General features: G+C 37.6%; 1 protein-coding gene across 1 annotated transcript; it reads right to left on the bottom strand.

Moving 5' to 3' along the window:
* Window positions 1-1,838: 1,838 nt before the first annotated feature.
* LOC107803197 (cysteine proteinase COT44-like) lies at window positions 1,839-3,901 on the bottom strand. The gene is given in 4 exon segments (NM_001325733.1): window positions 1,839-2,140; window positions 2,229-2,366; window positions 2,466-2,701; window positions 3,359-3,901. Coding segments are annotated over 4 exon segments (1,125 nt in total). The 5' UTR covers window positions 3,843-3,901; the 3' UTR covers window positions 1,839-1,873.
* Between the last annotated feature and the right edge of the window lie 16,511 nt (window positions 3,902-20,412).

The raw sequence follows: 20,412 nt of genomic DNA, 5'->3' as shown, positions 1-20,412 counted from the left end.
GTTATGAAAGTTAAATGTAAAAACTTTCTTCAAAACATTGTTAAAGAAAAACATGTGAAAATTCCTATCTCTCTTTTGTATATTTACACCATTATGAAGTTGAGACGTCTTCTTCATTAAGTGTCGTTCATAAAAGGGCCCTCTTTTATAATTCGTGCTTATTCAAAAAAGTCACGGAGCATTGAAGCATTTTTAATGCAAAGTTAAAGGGTGAAACAAAAACCCAAACATTAAAATAGGCAGAAAATAAAGCCGAAATATATATATCAAACTTTGCAAACATAAGGCAAAGATTTGTCTTCAAACGCCGAAACAAGACAGGGGAAACCAACCGATTACTGACGAAGGAACATAAGCGACGGAGTTATAATCTGAATATCTAAGTTCTGCACTGTTTTTTCCTTCGTCCGGTTTTGTCCCTATTGGGTTTTTCTGGAAAGGTTTTTAATGAGGCAGAGGCAAGGATGAAAAGGATAAAATCTTTCACTTCCCGGTCACATCATAGTGAGTAACCGGAAAGTGGGGGGCTATCTGTATTAGTAAAAATTAGACTCGCCATGTGGGTCTATTAAATGGCGACACCTGTCAGTAAAGTTTGAAGAAAAGTGAAGAATGACATATAAAGATGATATGTGAAACACCCCCGGGACCGAACATACTCATATCGTGCCTGTTAGCCCGGAACTGATCATCATGAAATAGCCCAGAACATGCACGGGATTGACTCAACAGGCACGGGATTGACTCATTAATTACGTAATTAACTCATCAGTTATGGAATTAACTCATCAGTTACGGAATTTCAGCATTTACACAGCTGTTACAAGTCTTCCAAAAGTAATGGATGGATTGAGTAAATGCTCATAATGGACCCATAATTCAAGAAGACTAGTTACTTAGATTTAGCCCTATAAATAGACATACTTTTACCACCATCAGGGGAATCTAATTTTCTTCTCTACAATTTTGTACATTGTAATTCATAGCATCTTGCTCCCGAGTTAGTCATAGTTCGGCCCTTCAAGCTCTGTTCAGCTTATTATCCTATCAAAGATCATTCAATAAGAATTCTTTCTTCTCTGCTTTATTTTTATTATATTATCTATCATTGAATTTATTTCTCACTTCTCTATCACGTTGTATTAACAAAATTTTATATCTTTTGAATTGAATCGGTTACTTGTTGCCCGTCATATAAAATTATTGCTTTGACCTTGAAAACTATTTTTTGGGTTAAACAAAGAGGTCTGAGGGGATTTTGAATAGGGAAAAGGGGATCGAAAGATTAAAGAAGATTTGTTTGATGGATAGAAGCGGCGCGGGAAGAAGGAAAATTGAAAACGTAGTCGAACATGAGATTTGTTTGATGACAAGAAGCGGAAGAAGCGGTGTGGAGAGAATTAGTTGGGTATGCGAAGCGTTTTGTTTCTCTAATTTCAGTTTTAAATTGCAAAAAAAAAAAAAAAAAAAAAAAAACTTGCCACCTCACCGGGCTTAGGGCCCTCAAGTGTATATATAGATTTTTCGCGTTAGACATATTACTATAAATTAAAAACAAAGAGCAAGGCATGCAGCATTATTTGATGCCATCTTGATCAAGAAAATGACTGACAAATCTCTCTTTTAAAATTCCATAGTCGTCCACGTTCTAATTAGCCAACACACAAAATCAAAGATACTTTCATTAAACAAAACACCAACCGAAATGCATTTGCAACAAATACACAACTATTGTTCTTGCGAGTACAATACCCCCTGAAATTGGAAATATTTACAATATTTAATAATCAACTAAAACAAACAACGTAAGATATTACATAAGCTATTAAAATCCCCCAACGCAACGCTGCGCAGCGAAGAGGATCAGAGTTCCTCAGATACTGCTAATCTTTTCTTCTTTTGAAGTATTACGTTTATTTATGGCGCTATCCTTTGTGGGATAAGAAGCCTCCGTCATAATTCCACATTTGCCTAAGTGACTTTTCTTTACATTACGCTCCATTTTGACATAGCCATTTTCTCCCCACTTTGTGCCCCATGAATTCCTCACTATCCAATAATCCACTCCATCTTCACTACCATAGCCAACCACCACCACACCGTGGTCAACTTCTTCTCCACATTCTCCAGTAAACACGCCCTGATAACGAAAACAGATTCATAATTTAGAGTCAATAAATTCAGAACGAATATTAATTTATTATGTATACATAAAAAAAATGAATTACCGAGGAATAGAGCTGGAAAGCCCTGCCAGATGCTTCAATGGCTACGCAAACAGGTTGATGTGCCACAGCTTTCTGAAGTGCTCTTTCATTTCTAGGCACGTCTTCATAACCATCTATGCTAACAACCTTATAATTTTTCTGTAACATTCCAACATTAAGTTAATTACAATCCCTTATTTTTCACTAAGCAATCATATTATATTTATGAAACCTATATAAAATGTAGTATGGACTAACCCGAACAGGATCACATCTGCCTTCAACGCCGCGATAAGGGTAGTGCTTTTCAGTGTCCATGCCACCGTTGGAGATGATGAACTCAAAGGCATAGTCCATTAGGCCACCATTACAACCAGAGTTTTGGACTCTATCACAATCTACAAGTTCTTGTTCGGATAGTGTGATCATTTCCCCTGTTACGATCTGGTTTATGCCTTCCACTGCTGCTACTGTTGAGAAAGCCCAACAACTCCCTGTAACAGCCCAAACATTATATGAACAAAGAGAAACATAACAAGCCTGCGTACCCACCTAAACAAACATACAGATCAGGCTTTGCAGTCCCAAAGGTTCAAACTTTTAGAAGCTTTTATTTAAGATTTTGAAAGCTTAAAGCATGCAAATGGGAAAGGCTGCTGCCTACTGGTGTTTAATAATTTAAGGATCTAATCTAATTTAACTATTTATAACATGTCATGTTCGATAGATAGTTTGAAGTTAAGATTTTGGTTACATACAATAATAACAATTTTTTACGCTATCTAGGCTACCAATCAATATTTATTAAATAAAGTTATTTATAATTATTTACTTAATTGTGTAAATAGTTTTTATATTATCGTGTATGGAACTTGAACACTTTAAGTTTTGTTCATTAACAGTACACAAAATCTTTTACACTATCATGTTAGGTTAAGTTGATCTACAACAACAAATACAATCCTATTATGATAACTTGCAAACTAGTTAATATTAACATGCTATAACCAGTTAAATTGATAGGAATAAGGAAAAATTCTTACATAATCCTTAAGTTATTAACTTTTAAAAATCCTTAAGTAATCAATTTACATCTACTTAGCTTTCAAGCGAACCGTATAGTCTGTTACAAAACTAAGAAAAAGACGTACCACAACTCCCTTGATTTTTGATAGGAGCAACGGCGCCTCTCTTCCTCCAATCCACAGAATGAGGCATCAGCTCGTTGGGCCGAGAAGCATAACGCTGGCTTGGGTTTTTGGACTTAACAAAGCGGCGCCTAGCGTCACTTTTGGTGCCCAAATACATGGTCCGGTACTCCTCGTTCGTGAGATCAGCAAATTGGTTCAATCCCACCTTGTACGTTCGATTCCCAGAATTGTTATGTTCCTCGATGAACCTCAAATTATCCTTAAAAATCTCAAATCTTTTTTCCTTCTCTCCCAGCGCATTATATGCTCTCCCATGCTCTGCCAGCCACATTTCGTACCTATTCTTCACCTGATCCTCATCACTTTGTAATGTCCATTTCCTAGCATAGTGGTTATTTTTGTAATCTATGATGGACATGTCAATTGCATAGGATAAGGACGAAAAGAGTGCGAAGAGGAGAGTAGTTATTATGGTTTTAGCCATGGCTGACAAGTGCAAAGGAAAAACCTACACTTGTAGGGAGACAAAACGAGAAGAGGCTTAAGGGGTTAGCAAAGATGCTTGAGCTTATATAGATGGATAAAAATTGTTTTTAGGTTTTATTTTAGGATAATGAAAAAGAAAAAGCGGAAAGAATTTATGAGTCTGTTCAGATTGGGACCAGAGTCTCATGGGTTGTGGGAAAGCCAACTGATTTTGTAAAACCAAACCGCCAAATCACCGAACTTTCATACAAACTTCTTTTTCTTCAAAATCAGTTAGCGTTTTATCGCTATTCACCTTGTAAATGATTTTAGATCTAAAAACATGATATTATAATGTTTAATTTTTTGTTTCGGCCGGATATTTGAGTTATATTCCATTATTTGGTAGCAAAGGCTGATTCAAAATTTAAACTTTATGGGATCTGAATTCTATACGAACCACTTTAAATGTTAATAATTGAGTTCTAAATTTAAAATTTATACATATTTCGAGAATTTTATAAAATAAATAGACAAATCTACTAATTTCGATCTAACCCATAAGTTGTCTTCTAGCTTTGCCTCTATTTATAATTGTACCCATATATACATATCTTAATTTATTTTATTTGAAAAATATTTCTTACATACATATATGTAAAAAAAAATCCCATAAAGCAGTTTCGAATGTCAATCTGTGTCTCCAGCCAACTGATTTTGTAAGACAAAACTCATCAACAACTATAAACAGAGCGGATTAGAGTTTATGGGTCCTTATTTGTCATCGAACTCCTAATTAATTTTAGATATTAAATTCGTAAGTAAATATGTATGTATATTTAATAAATATTTTAATACGAATATATGTGGCACTTCTCATAGCTCAAGGAAGTCATTTATCTTTTTTTCTCATTTTTTGGAGTTTTATCTCTTATTTGATATCTAGAAAATTAAATAGATCATATTTATGTCATTAATTTTTTTAATTACACCCACGTTCCCTTCTTATCAAAGCATCATTACACTTCTGACCCTAATTTTTTAATACATATTCATGGGATTAAAATAGAATTTAATCTTGTCTATAACGGTAAAATTAATGTTAATAAGGAGAACAAAGAATTATGAATGCAACAAAAAATTGCAGTAAATGAGGGTAATAAAGAGCCATGGTGGGTCCTCCTCCCGAAAATTAAGGCTCCCTATAACTTTTACGTCACTATGTGGGCTGGTTCAGACATTTCATTTCTAATTCAAATGGACCACTTTTTTGGGATATGAAAATTGTTCTATTAATGACTGTTGAGAAAATTGTTCTATTAATGACTGTTGAGTTTTTGACGTTCCGTTTGAGGTGTAGATGGTACAGTATTAGATCATCAGAGCTATAAAAGAGAACACTATTGGGCCACAGCAAAATGAGATTGATAAGGTTTAGATCTTTTTTATGGACGGTAAGGTTCTCAGATCTGAAAATTAAATTAATTGATCTTCTAATGTTGAATACATTGTTTCTTTGAGAGCAAATCTGGACATAGCAAAAGAAACTGATTTCTTATTTCTGTGACAGTGGATTGAAGCTTATTTTTACGTCTGACCTGAAGATGTTATTGCAGGGATTTTACTAGAAAGTGCAACATCCTGTAATATATATAGAAAACTCAAAGGTATATATCTGTTGTGTTTTTTCGTGCTTTTGTCATAAAGTTGTGCTCAGAAAGTATTTGTATTCCTGTATATGTATGAAACTATTTTTTGTTAAATTTTGTGGAACTTTTAGTATAATGTTATCGAGAAGTCACACATATATGTGTCAATACCCCTTTGGACTTTAAAATGTATTACGTAGTTAAATCACGGGAATATTTGTGTTTCCTCAATGTATTTATAAAGAACATAATCTTGAAGCATTCTAACTAAAAGTATGTTGTACATTTATTAGATTTTGGAAAAAAATCTGAAAATATATTATCATATAGAGTATTATTTATTCTTCTAGATTTTCCTGGAACAAAATCTTAGAAACAATATAGAGGGAATTACTGACTTCTACTTCTTTCTTTTTCGCTTCGAGAAATGATGGGTCAGGTAATTTTCAACCAAATAGTGTAAGTTTTAGTAGGTGTTTGGACATAAGAATTGTAAAATTCTGGGAAAAACAATAGTTTACTTTTTGATGGTTTCGCCTTGATTGTCTGAGATTTGTCATATTTTATATTATAATAAAAATTAAGAAATGTCATAGAAAAATTTGTCGAACTTTTGTTTTCAAAAGGAATATTTTCTCAATTATTAATTAATAACATAAAGGTTATGTTTCTCTCATTTTCATTTTATTGTATACCTTATTTTGGAAATCCAAAAATTGTATATATAATTTATTTTAAAAAAGGATGATACAAGGATTTTACAAAAATCTAAAACTAAACTTTGTGTTGGGTTTTTTATATTTATTCTTCTTGATATTAATATTATTATATCAGAAAATTTACAAAAAAATATGACAATAATACATAAAGAGCTAAATGTTCTGCTGGATTTTAACTCAGTACCTTATGTGAAACATTATATTTATTTTATAGCTTATTTTATTCTAATAATATTATCATGTTATGGCCAATGCTGCAATTGGCAGCAATGTCAATAGTTAGTACTTCATTATTCATTAAATAAATCTTGTCTTACTTTCTAATTTTATTTCCTCAAATTATAAAAAGATATTGTAACCTTTATATCTGTCGATCGATAAGGTTCTGAGAAAGAATATAATGTATATTATGAATTTGAAGGCTCAATGCTATAAATGTAAAAACACAAAATGCTAGGTTGGAAGAATATATAAACAACAACAACAACAACAACAACAACATACCTAGTAAAATTCCACTAGTGGAGTCTGGGGAGAGTAGAGTATACGCAGACCTTATCTCTACCCCGAAAAGGGTAGAGAAGCTGTTTCCCGGAGACTCTCGGTTCAACAAGAGGGACAATAATATCAGAAAAGAAACAAAAAAAGGCATGTAACAACAAAAGATGCCAGAAAGAAAATATCAACAACGAATAAGTGAAAGGACAATAACACAAAACTATGCAAAACAACAATGTGAACACAATATAGACCGCTAACGAACCTAAACAAAACTCTATCAGACTATCCGGTACAAAGAGGGAAGAAATCACGACTACCCCCTTGCCTACCACCCTAATGCTTGACCTCCACATGTTCCAATCAAGAGTCATGTCCTCGGAAATCTGAAGCCGCGCCATGTCCTGCCTGATCACCTCGCCCCAATACTTCTTAGGCTGCCCTTTACCTCTCCTCATACCTGCCAAAGTCAATCGCTCACACCTCCTAACCGGTGCATCTAGGCTTCTCCCCCGCACATGTCCGAACCATCTAACCCGCGCTTTCCGCTATCTTGTCGTCCACGGGAGCCAGGCCTACCCTCTCCCGAATATCTTCATTCCTAATCTTATCCAACCTAGTGTGCCCACACATCTATCTCAACATCCTCATTTCTGCTACTTTCATCTTCTGGATATGTGAATTCTTGACTGGCCAACAATCAGCTCCATACAATATGGCCGGTCTAACCACCGCTCTATAGAACTTACCTTTGAGTTTCAGTGGCACATTCTTGTCACACAGGACTCCAGACACTAACTTCCATTTCGTCCACCCCCCCCAAATATAGTGCGTAACATCCCCGTCGATCTCCCCATCTCCCTGGATAATTGACCCTAAGTACTTAAAACTTTCTCTCTTGAGGATGACCTGTGAGTCAAGCCTGACTTCCATATCCGCTTCCCCCATCACGTCGCTGAACTTACATTACACATATTCCGTCTTAGTCCTACTCAACTTCAAACCTTTAGACTTTAGGCCTGCCTCCATACCTCCAGTCTCCCTTTCACGCCGCCTCGCGTCTCATCAATCAGAACTATATTATCAGCGAACAACATACACCATGGCACCTCCTTGGATATGGTGTGTCAGTACGTCCATCGCTGGAGCAAATAAGAACGGGCTGTGCAAAGATCCTTGGTGTAACCCTATAACAACCGGAAAAGGCTCTGAGTCACCTCCCACAGTCCTAACCCGAGTCATAACTCCATCATACATATCCTTTATCTCCCTAATGTAAGCCACCAGCACACCTTTCACCTCCAGACACCTCCAAAAGACGTCCCTAGGCACCTTGTCATACGCCTTCTCGAGGTCAATAAACACCATATGCAAATCCATCTTCCTATCCCTATATAGTTCCACCAACCTCCTGATAAGGTGGATAGCTTCCGTGGTAGAACGATCTGGCATGAACCCGAACTGGTTTTCCGATATAGACACTACCTTCCTTATCCTCCCTTCCACCACCCTCTCCCACACTTTCATGGTATAACTTAGTAACTTGATACCCCTATAGTTGTTACAATTCTGGATATCCCCTTTGTTCTTGTACACCGGAACCATTGTACTCCACCGCCACTCATCAGACATCCTTTTTGTCCTGAAGATAACATTAAACAACCCAGTCAGCCACTCCAAGCCTGCTCTACCCACGTATCTCCAAAACTCTACTGCAATCTCGTCAGGTCCGGTCGCTTTGCCTCGACTCATCTTACCCATCACACCCACGACCTCCTCAACCTTAATGTGCCTACAATACCTAAAGTCTCGGTGACTCTTGGAGTGCCTCAATTGCCCTAACACGATGTTTCCATCCCCCTCTTCATTCAGAAGTTTATGAAAGTACGACTGCCATCTTTCCCTAATATGGGCTTCTTCCATCAATACTCAATCGTCCTCGTATTTGATGCACGTCACTTGATCCAGGTCGCGAGCCTTCTTCTCTCTCGCTTTGGCCAACCGAAATAATTTCTTATCCCCACCTTTGCCCCTAAGTTCCTCATAAAGCCAACCAAAAGTAGCAGTCTTAGCCTCTGTGACCGCTAATTTTGCCTCCTTCCTAGCCTCCTTATATCTTTTTCTGATCGCTCTCCTCTGATCCTCGTCGTTGCTCTCTACTAACTTAATGTAAGCCGCTTTCTTTGCTTTTACTTTACCTTGGACCACGTCATTCCACCACCAAGTCGCCTTGGTGCCCCGCCAGAGTAACCTTTCAAAACTCCCAACACCTCTCTTGCTGCCTCCCTTATACAGCTCGTTGTCGCCGTCCACATAGCGCTAGAGTCCCCACCACTTTCCAGGCACCCATATTCGTCAACCGCCCCTCCAACTCCTTCGCATTATCCTTAGACAAAGCTCCCACCTGATCCTCGACTAACCCCGTACAAACCTCTTCTTTCTCTTCATCAAGATACCGACGTCTATCACCAGGAGCCTATGTTGAGTTGCGAGGTTCTCACTTGGGATCACCTTGCAATCCTCGCACAACCCCCTATCACACCTCCTGAGGAGGGGATAGTCAATTTAAGTCTTAGCCACCATACTCCGGAAAGTAACCAAATGTTCCTCCCTCTTCGGAAACATAGAGTTCACGATCACCAACTCAAAAGCTCTAGTGAAATCCAACAGTGAGGTACCACCCCCGTTTCTATCACTAAAGCCGAATCCACCGTGCACATCGCCATAGCCACCAGCACACTACCCAATATGACCATTGAAATCCCCTCCTGAATAGCTTCTCCGTAGGCGGAATACCCCGTACCACCTCATTCAACGCATCCCAGAAGCACCTCTTAACCTCCTCGTCGAAGCCTGTTTGCGGCGTGTAAACGCTAATGCATTCAGAGTGCTCCATCCAACTACTACCTTAATCGCCATCAATCTGTCATTCACTCATCTGACCTCTACCACCGACTCTTTAAGCTCCCTATCTACCAAAATGCCCACTCCGTTCTTGCCCTTCACGATTCCGGAGAACCACAATTTATACCCGTCTACATTCCCCGCCTTCGATCCTACCCACCTAGTCTACTGCACACACGCTATATTGACCCTCCTCTTCCGGAGAATCTTCGCTAGCTCTATAGACTTACCCGTCAACGTCCCTATATTCCACGATCATATTCTCAACCTACAGGCTAACTTGTTCCCTTTACCCCCTTTGGGCCCCGTCCCACCCCCTGACCCTTGCCCTACCCCCTCCCCACCATCCAACCTTCCCGAGGACATGACCTCACTATGCCATTACAAACCACAGTCTCTATACCTACGAAGGTCTAAAAAAAGTGAAAAGGAGAAAAAACACCATACAGAACAACAAAGGGAGCAAATAGTAACTACAAGCCCACTAGACTGACTAGGCTAGTACGAAATACTACGGCAACAAAGTAATTAACACAAGAAACAGAGAAACAGGAGGTGAGAGGTACCAATTCCCGCGAATAGAACCTGGAACTCTCGACTTTGTATACTCCCGATGCTGCGGACAACAATATTATTTGACAAAAGAGAAATTATTTGACAATGCAATAACATCAATGAACAATCGTTAGTGTTAGAGTATAGTGAAGATAAAATCGATCAACGACGTAAGACTGATGATTCTTTGGTCATATCTTAAAAACTGCGCGAAGCGCGGTCATAGAATGTATGTACATTTTTTTTCCGACATATTATTACAATACAAATATATAAAGCGAGTTCTTTCAGCGAAATCCGCTTTGTCTCCGCACCTAAACTACCTTTCTTGACCAAGTTCTATCAGTTAGGGGTATTGCCTTGGTGTCAGTTGGCCATTAGAGGCTTACGTTGGAACTGTAATAGATGTCTTGAGATGTGAGATCAAAACTAACGGTGCATCTGATCGGCCAGTCTCATATTTCGGCTTGAACTTTTTTTATGGAAAAGTTTCTGCAAACCATTACTTCGACTTGAAGCTTAACTTATTGATTTTCTGGGAACTGTTTGCAAAAATATCTTTCTCGGGAAGTAGCTCGTGGTTCATACGTGTCAGTGCCGTCAGCCTTTGTGAATCCGCGATTCATTACTCAAAGATTCTTTTGAATATTTTTAAAGATTAGCACCGAATCTTAAGGTGGCTTGATCTTGCAGCCAATAGCATGTTTGGCCTTTGTTTGAAATTCGTGAAAATCAATAAAAGCGCCTTCAATGTTGGACCTCCCAGAAATTTCTTACATTGTTCATGCATGCCTGTTGAATCTGATAATGCTTGTTACTCTCCCCCTCCCCCTCACACCCCCTTCCTTCCCTCTTTTTCCGTATATATTAAGAAATTTAACTTTTAGTATTAATTAACACTGAAATTTGGTGCTCGTTAAAATTATTTTCTAATGTACTTTATAAGTTATTAATTTTGAATTAATTGACTTTGCGTAAAGGGAGTGAATGTATGTATACGATTTGAATTTAAGTTATATACATTTAATTAATTATCTAATAAAGTGACTTGATTGTGTATATATATTTTATGCATCTAGCATTGGACTTAACTCATAAGAATTATGTAGCCAAAACACACGTAATTTGGGATTAAATCCAGTTGATTGTGAATTGTTTGATTTTCATGGTTGTTGAATCGCAAAGTAATATATAAGTCATCAGAAACCTTGATAAGACGTTCATATATAGTCTCGCACAGATAATCATATTACATGCATCCTCATAGAGAGAGGGTAGAAAAGTTCAATAAAAGACTAGAGCGCGAGCTAGATGCTCAAATGATAAGTTCTTGATTTCTTATCCGCGAAGGCAGACTTGGACTCATCGAAGAAAGCACTTGAGGTGAAGACTAATGAGCGGTAGCCCTGCAGATAATTCGAATACTGGAACATCCTTCATCTCTCATTCAATCTGATGCACCGGCTTTAAAACTTACTCAATGGGAGGAATCAGATCAATCTTAGGGCTTTGCTTTAGGCGACTCAAAGACTCAATAGCAATTATTTATGAATTCGGGTGGGGCAAACTGAAATGTGAGCAAGTGGGTGTCTGCTTGAGTGGAAGGCTAACTTTCCCTTTTTTCTTTTTTAATTTATACCAATTGGCTAAGTATATAAAATTTCAATATGTAAGATCTATGGTATGCTTAAGTGCTTGCTCATGTGACTGTTTATGGTAGTCAAATATAGTCAAAGTACTCTAACTTAATCTCCATTTATCTGTTTAACATATTTGTCCAAAGATAACCATACATAATCTGAAAACTGAATGAGTTAAAAATTAGTTCATTTTAAGTGATTTTTTGGATTTTTTCACACATATTAAAGAATTCACATTGTTAGTATTAATTAACAATGAAATTAATCATATTAATCTTAACTTGCTCGTTGAAATATAACAAACTATTCCTAGGCTCTTTAGTCCAAAGATAACTTTAGAAAGAAGAAATTAGTTTCTTCTTAATATCTTAAAAAATCAAATATTTTGAACCACAAAAAAATAAAAAATATCACTTAAAGTAAAGCTGAACAAGTATCTTATTAATTATATATAAACAACGCAAGAAAAGGCAGACTCTGACAAAATACAGCACAAGTCCCACGAATGAAAGTGGGCAGATTTTTTAGAATGGTGATGTCAAGGGCGTTACAACTTCAAAGGAGCCACTGTCGACCAAAGAGGTGTTCTATTCTGATCACCGCATCACCATTCAGTTAACTGTTAGAGTTGCACACCCTATCTGACCACATAGTTATATGTAGGAAGGAAGAGCTCGACTAATTGACTCAACACACATCTTAATCGAAAATTATCGTATGTCAGGGAAAAATTTAAAATTATCGTAATATTGCTGATAGTAAACATAATAACAAGAAACTAATTTTCTTGTACTTTTGTTTTTGACATGATACACCAAGATTGGCTCAAATTTAGTCGGTTCAAAATTGAGCAACTTCGTCCAGCATTAAGTTTTTCATCTAATACATTATTCATGCCATTACAAAGCTCTCCTATTCGCACTAGACCGCTAGTTGAGCTACAGCTCGAGGGTAATTTTAAATGATAGAATTTAAATATTTTTTCCTCAAAGAATTTAAATATGTGGAGTCCACCCATTATATGCTGGAACTTCATTAATGACAAGGCAAAAATAAGACTATGTTCATAATGCGTACGGATAAAATCGGGGACAATATTTTCCTCGATTCCCCAATAAAGAACTAAAAGGGAAGCACGGTTCGACGCAACTACAAGCAAGGCCGAAGGATCCCTAGTATCAAAACTCGGGAGGAGTGAACGATGTATTTGGGATCGGGTATGGCAAAATAACATACCCGGACCAAGTAAAGTTTCGAGACCCCGAGACAAGTAGGAAGCCGTAATATTCGCCCTCAATCAGATATTATGGCGCGAATCACGTCCGATATCAACTGCGGATCGACATTTACCGAAAAAAGAAGATTTTTTACCTTGTTTAGACTTGTATTAAGACTGAAATTCTCCTACTATATAAATGAGAGATTTTTTTTCATTTTAACACATTCTTAACACGCATATCAAAGCAATAAATTTATTTTTGTTTTCTAGTTATTATTAAAAGTGTTCTTCAGTTATTCTCTTCTTTAATCACAATCAAGCTTATATCGAGGGTCCGATCGAGGTCAAATTTCAGTGTTCAACTTAAGATCAGGCTTGGTCATCACATTATGATTGATTTGATCATTCAGTTTTTCTTTAATTAATTTAATTACTTGATGTTCTCAGATCATTCGTATTGAATTAAATCATGTATCCTTTAAACCGAATAAAATTTAATTGTTACTCATTTTTAAGGGTAAATAGTTTGGCGCCTACCGTGGAGCTAAGGATAATAGTGGTGATTTGATACGAATATCCATAACACACCATGTTTTACGCTTGTTCTTTGAGGTTTGGATTTCAGGTTAGCCTAAGGATGTCCAATTCACAGTCAACTCACTTGAACATTGACGTTGAGTCGGGTCACCACGACGAGAACAATAACGTGATACCTAGCAATGATGTGCCCCCTGTTGATTCCAACGGTGTCCCAACCGCTGACCCGGTCGATGCTAACTCAAAGGTTACCATCAATATCAATCTACCAACTGACCCCAAAAATAGCGTTCGCGGGGCACTCCGACCATCGGCTCGAGAAGCGGCCAAAGGTGAAGGTGATGGGGTGCGTTTACGATTAATTTTTGAAATGTTGCTAACTCAGCAAGCAACAATAGCACAGTTACAGACCCAGAGCCACGCCCCTAACTGGGCCGAGCCCAAGTGGACTAGGGAAAATACTCTAACGGATGAACAAGTTGCCATAGAACTGGGTGAATTCGGGCTAGGGGAAACTTCCGAAGTGATAAGATGCTCGAAGCGTTGACAAAACGGGTGGAGTCTGGCGAGAAAAAGATATAGGCCAACGACAAGAAGGTGGAAACTTATAACTCTAAGGTCGATAAGATCTCGGGAGCACCCCCGATATTGAAGGGGCCGGACTCCAAAAGGTTCATTAAGAAGCCTTCCCCTCCGAGTGCGGCACCGAAGCCAATCCCGAAGAGGTTTCAACTGGCCCACATTCCCAAGTATAATGGGACCATAGATCCAAATGAGCATGTAACCTCCTATACATGCACAATCAAGGGGAACGGCCTAGTAGACGACAGGATTGAGTTGGTGTTGCTGAAAAAATTTGGGGAAACCTTGTCCAAATGAGCAATGATATGGTACCACAACTTGCCTCCAAATTCAATTAACTCGTTCGCTATGCTTGCAGATGCTTTCGTAAAGACCATGTCGGCACCATCAAGGTCGAGACAAAGAAGTTGGACTTTTTCCAAGTCAAGCAAAGGGATAAAAAGATGCTTATGGAGTTTGTATCGAGGTTCTAGATGGAAGAGATAGATCTACCCCTGTCGTGGATGATTGGGCCGTTCAGGCATTTACTCAAGGGCTCAACCCCTAAAGTCCTGTGGCTTCTCAACAATTAAAGCAAATCTTGGTGGAATACCCGGCGATCACACGGGCCCATGTCCATAACATGTATCAATTGAAGATTAGAGTCGAGGACGACCAGCTCAGGGACCTTTCAGGATCTGTTTACCCCTACTAGAAAAAATGACAGATCTAAAAGAATCATAGATCAGGAGCCAAGGTCGGTTCGAGATCGATACCATCCGTACGATACGGATCGGAGGGGAAATGGATCCGGGCGCTACTCGACTAGGAATGACAAGAGAAATAATCAAGGATCGAGCAGCCGGGCCCAATGAGCAAAAGTGATTTTGACAGGTCACTCGGGAATATGAAAGCACCGAGATTATCGGAGTATAATTTCAATATAGATGCTGCAAGTATAGCGTCGGCCATATGACGCATCAAAGAGACCAAGTGGCCTAGACCATTACAGTCCAATACCGCCAAGAGGGATCATAGCTTGGTGTGTAAATACCACGGTACTTATGGTCATAAGACTGAAGATTGTTGACAGCTAAGAGAAAAAGTGGCTCAATTGTTCAACAATGGGCACTTTTGGGAATTCCTAAGCGAACAACCATTAACAATTTCAGAAACAGACACACCAACAAAAAGGTTGAATAGGAGGAGCCCCAACACGTGATCAACATGATCATTAGGGGAGTGGATGTCCCACAAGGGCCAATGATAAAATGCACTAAAGTTTCTATCACGAGGGAAAAACACACCCGGGATTACATCCTGGAAAGGGCCATCTCATTCAGTGACAAAGACACATAGGGAATTATCCAACCCCAGAATGATGCACTGGTAATATCCGTACTTATCAAGAAATCTCATGTTAAACGTGTGTTGATTGATCTAGGTAGCTCGACCAACATCATCCGATCGAGGGCTGTAGAACAACTGGGATTGCTAGACCAAACTGTACCAGCAGTCCGGGTATTGAACGGATTCAAAATGGCATGCGAGACCACGAAGGGTGAGATAACTTTACCGCTAAATACTACCGGGACCCCCCAAGAAACAAAGTTCTTCGTGATTGAAATGGATATAACATACATGTCGCGCCCCTTTTTCCCCTCTGCATAGAGAGAAGTCCAGTTTTTGACATTCATGGGGTTTAATAACTCATTTCCTTTTGGGAATTAGGTATTTGAAGAGTCACCACCTAACGAATTATGGTGCGTTAGGGCACCTAGAATGAGTAACTCTTAGACTAGTGTGCATTACCAGAGATTAGGGTAAGGGCTCGAAATGATCTCGAGGGGAAGGTGTTAGGCACCCCTCTTGGTCCACAACTGTAGGTCCCGACCAAACTTATATTTACAAATTAGTCCATTAACAAATAAAGACTTGAAACAAATAATTACAAATAAAGCACGTTGGATAACTCAAATAATAAGACAAAGATTTTGAACAAGTTGTATAAAATAAAGTCTTAAACAAAAAGGAATTTTGGGAAAGGGGAGAGTCCTAGGTTGGTTAGCCTATAGTATCACCCCATACAATGTCCGATAAACACTCCTCAATGAGGGGCTACACGTGCCATTAGTGCGTAGTCATCATATCCCATATCTAGCCTTACCATCCCCTTAGTGGTCATTTAAAGCGAGTGTTGGTCAGCGATCTCTACGTGCTGTTACCCGCCCTTTCTTAATGGTCCTAGAGGGATTTAGGACCTCTATCTATAGGTGGTTCTAGACAGACCCCTAAGGCTTTAAAGGTAAAAATACTAAGGCAAAAGGCAAGAACAATTAGGACTTTAGCACATAAGATAAAAGGGAGCAATTAGAGGCTCAGGTTGACCTCCTAAAAAAATCCACATAAGCAGCACGACTCAAGCACAAAAAGGGCATTTTGTTAAACAGTATCCCAAAGCATGATGTCTATGTGAATATACAGAAGGCAGACAGTTTATTTTATAAACTCAGAAGTAATGATCCTAGAAGTTGCCTACTGATTCTTAAAACTTGTTAAACCAGAACAATATTAAGTCATAGAAACAGTTTCAGAGTTGCAAGATTTGAAAACGTCCTATAGGCTTGCCTATACGCGACATAGTGATAACTACGTTTTATAGTAAAATAGGGCAGATTTTAAAATATTCTCTTTAATCCCTATGAGCATGCTGTCTAATGAATAGATTAAGGCAGTTTTTGAAAGAACTCATTTCAAGGAAATATAAACCACTAATTAAACTAGTTTAGAAGTGAACTAATCGTTGATTTATTTAAACTGAACTAGTTTAGATGGACAGGCAGAATTTCTGGTGTTGTCCCTCTATAGGCATGATATCTAGTTGTTTAATACTGATTTTAGAAACTTTGCAGGCATGATGACAAATGAAAAACATGTAAACACTTGTTATAATAGAATCCAGATTGAATTATATCCTATAGGCATGACATCTACTTGTGAAATTGATTTTAAAACCTATAAACATGATTTCTATTATGGAATCACTTGGGACCTATAGGCATGATTTCTAACATGATAAGGCAAACATAGCAGAAAATGTAAAGTCCTATAGGCATGGTTTCTACCTGCATTTCCCCACAAACATGAAACTACCAACCTTTTTCACTAGTTACCCCAATATTCGTTTACAAGTTATTACAGACCATATGAATGAATTATATAAGTAGATAAGAAAATAAGAAGTTATTCTATAGGGAGCCTACAAATAGGCCTTGATTTCCAAAGCCTCCAATAGCCTCAAATGCCCAAATTGCATAGACAGTGTCATAGTCTAGGTGCATCAAAGTTCCCTAAGGATCTCAAGGATCCCGGGCAGTGCTTACTCCTAGACTTGGTAACCAAAATTGAATAAGTGTATTGTGGAAGGGTCAGCCTCAGTATGCCAGAGTTCAGAGGGTTCTCAAGAGGATCCCAAGGCAGTACACATACTGGAGGGGGAAGGACCTAGTGACTTAGGAGTAGAGTGAGAGTGCTTGACACAGTTTGAAGAGTTTTAGTGAGAAAATAGTATTAAAAGAGATTTGCTAGAAATAGTTTGTGGAGTAAAAGAGGGAGTCATGTAGTAAAACAACTTTGAAAATAGAGAGTTACATGATTAGACAACAGTAAATCAAACATGGAGTCCAAAACCACATGAGCAATACTCACAGGACCAAAACAGAAAGAACAAACCTACACACAGGGGTGATGGGGATTGGGGATACATAGAACAAATGATTGTAAACACATAACAAGCAAATGTCTTAGGAACTGGTACAGACATGCTCAAACACAACTAATCAGACATAGTCACAGAACCAGCCATGCTTAAGGGGGTTTAGTATAGGATCCACATGATTTCAGGTCAATCCCAGAACCATACAAGTTTAAGAGTGCAGATTACTTCACAAGGAGACTCATACTAGAAACCAGATAGAACAAAATCACACGGGGATAGACTACATAGAGGGGGAGGGGTAACATGTTTATACTGATCCTAAGGAAGGGGAGTACATAACATGCTAATCATGCAATCATATTAACTGCAAGTTTCACTACAAAACCATAAGTAAAAGTAAAATAGAAACAAGATGAACTGAAGCAATAAAAGAACCATATTGTTTTTGAAACTTGAATTGAAATTAGAACATACTAGTAAAAAAGGCCGTAAACAAAAGTGAAGGAGCAGGAGAGCACAATAGTTAGCCTTGGCTTACAGTCGGCTAGCTTAGAATAATAACAAGTAACACAAAAGAGAGAGCAGAAAGTTTAAGTGAGAGAGAGAGAGAGTTTTCCAAATTGTTCGTGTGTTTTGTGTTAATGAGAGAGTATGTATATATAGTAGTTCAAAAATTAGGTAAAATAAGGCAAGAATCATAGCAGCATAGTAATTATAGAACTCAGAACCAATTAGAGCAAAATCAGGACAAGTACTCCCTTAAGTTAAGGGAATCAATTCAAATGGTAAGAGCAAATAACGGATAAGGAAAGAAATCAGTGTATGACTAATAAAGAAAGATTCAGATTCAGTAAGTAGATGGTAAACAATTAGCGCTAAGTTCAGAAAACTCTAATTAAGGAAATAGTTAGTAAGAATAAAGTACCACATCAGACAAGATAGGCGAATCGGTTAATTTGAATAGAAGAGGTAGAAATTGAGGGTTTAAAGGAAGGTCTTTCAATAAAATCATAAAATAGGGAATCCATAATCAATCAAAGAGGAAGTCACGATTCAGTATTCAACATATAAAATAGAGTAAGATAAGTATAACCAGACATAGCAAACATGCGGGTTAAATATTATCGATAGAAAGAGGCAAGTCTGAACAAGCAAGATGAACATATGTATATAGAGGTGATATAAGCTAGGCTAACAACTCAGCAAGAACACATTCAAAGTAAGATAGTCACAGAAACTCAAACAAGAAACGAGCAGTCATGCTAATATACAGAACCAAACGAAGAAATCTAGAAATTAGGGCTTTCAACATAGGCGAGTTGAAAAGGTTGTAAAATCATAGAATAAGTCGAAATATGCAAGAGATGGGAGTTTAAACATAAAGAATCAGTTTAAACAAAGTTTTAAAAGGAGTTCCGAAACCCTAATTTTAGAAGAAGACGAAAACACTTGAAATCATATGATTATTGTAAAAGAGTTCCAAGAATAGTGTAAAACATCAAAGAAACAAACTCAAATTGTTTTAAAATTGTACAGATCTAGGATATGTAGGCAGAAATTAGGGTTTCAGAAGAAATCCAAATGGAGATGAAAGAACCTGTCTAGAATCCCAAAAATCGTAACAAATACAGCGTGATTTTCCTCGAAATCACACCGGAGTAGCCAAGAATAGGAAAGTGATGAACCCTAGGTGCAAGTCGGCGTGGCCCTGGGCCCTTGAATACCCTAGAGAAGGCAAGCATAGCATTAGAGGAGCCATTGGAGGCTTATGAGTTGATGGGAGATCACCGGAGAAGACCGAAGAAGGGAGGTCGGCAGCTAAAAGGGCTAGGGTTTGGTTGGGTTGCTAAGAGAGAAGAGGAGATGAGAGAATACAGAGGCGACATATTTGGAGAATGACTTAGGGTTAGGGGGTCGTTTGGGATAAAAAAAAGAAGGGGCTAATACAGGCCGTTGATCTCTCAGATAAACGACCATGATTCAATTGATTCTGGGTCGGGTAGGCAGGTTTAGGGTTTGGGTCAGGTAGTTTAATACAAAATTGGACTGGGGCTGGGTTTAAATTGGGCTAAAATTGAAATGCAAATCTGGCTATATTTTAAATAGCCAATTTTCGCTTTATAATTTATAATAAATAGTGAATAATTTCTGGAAAACAATTTTTTCTACTAAAATGATTTAAAATATATATTTAACATTTTAAAAATATAGAAGATCAATTTTATTCATATAAATGTAATTATACATTAATAAGGCAAATATTACAATTATATACAATTTAGGTTTAAAAATGCAAAATACAACTATAAAAATACACTAAAAATATTTTAACAATATGTTGGCATAAATATAGAATTTAAATGATTAAATCACCCCACCAATAATTTGAGGGGTAATTATTGGGGATTTTATGAGTAAAAGGGGAGAAAATATATCAATTAATTTTTTTTAAAATTATAGGAAAATTATAAAAACCTTATGTATGCTCATATATGCAATATATATGCTATTTTAAAGGTATTTATTCATATAAAAAATATAGGAAAAAAATTAGGTATCAACAGTTGTCCCTCTTTACCCGGGAAGGAT

The sequence above is a fragment of the Nicotiana tabacum genome, chromosome 3 (genome assembly GCF_000715075.1).
Source record: "Nicotiana tabacum cultivar K326 chromosome 3, ASM71507v2, whole genome shotgun sequence".
Classification (NCBI taxonomy): domain Eukaryota; kingdom Viridiplantae; phylum Streptophyta; class Magnoliopsida; order Solanales; family Solanaceae; genus Nicotiana; species Nicotiana tabacum.
Note: the sequence above shows the minus strand (reverse complement) of the source record. Positions and strands in the feature narration are given on the sequence as shown.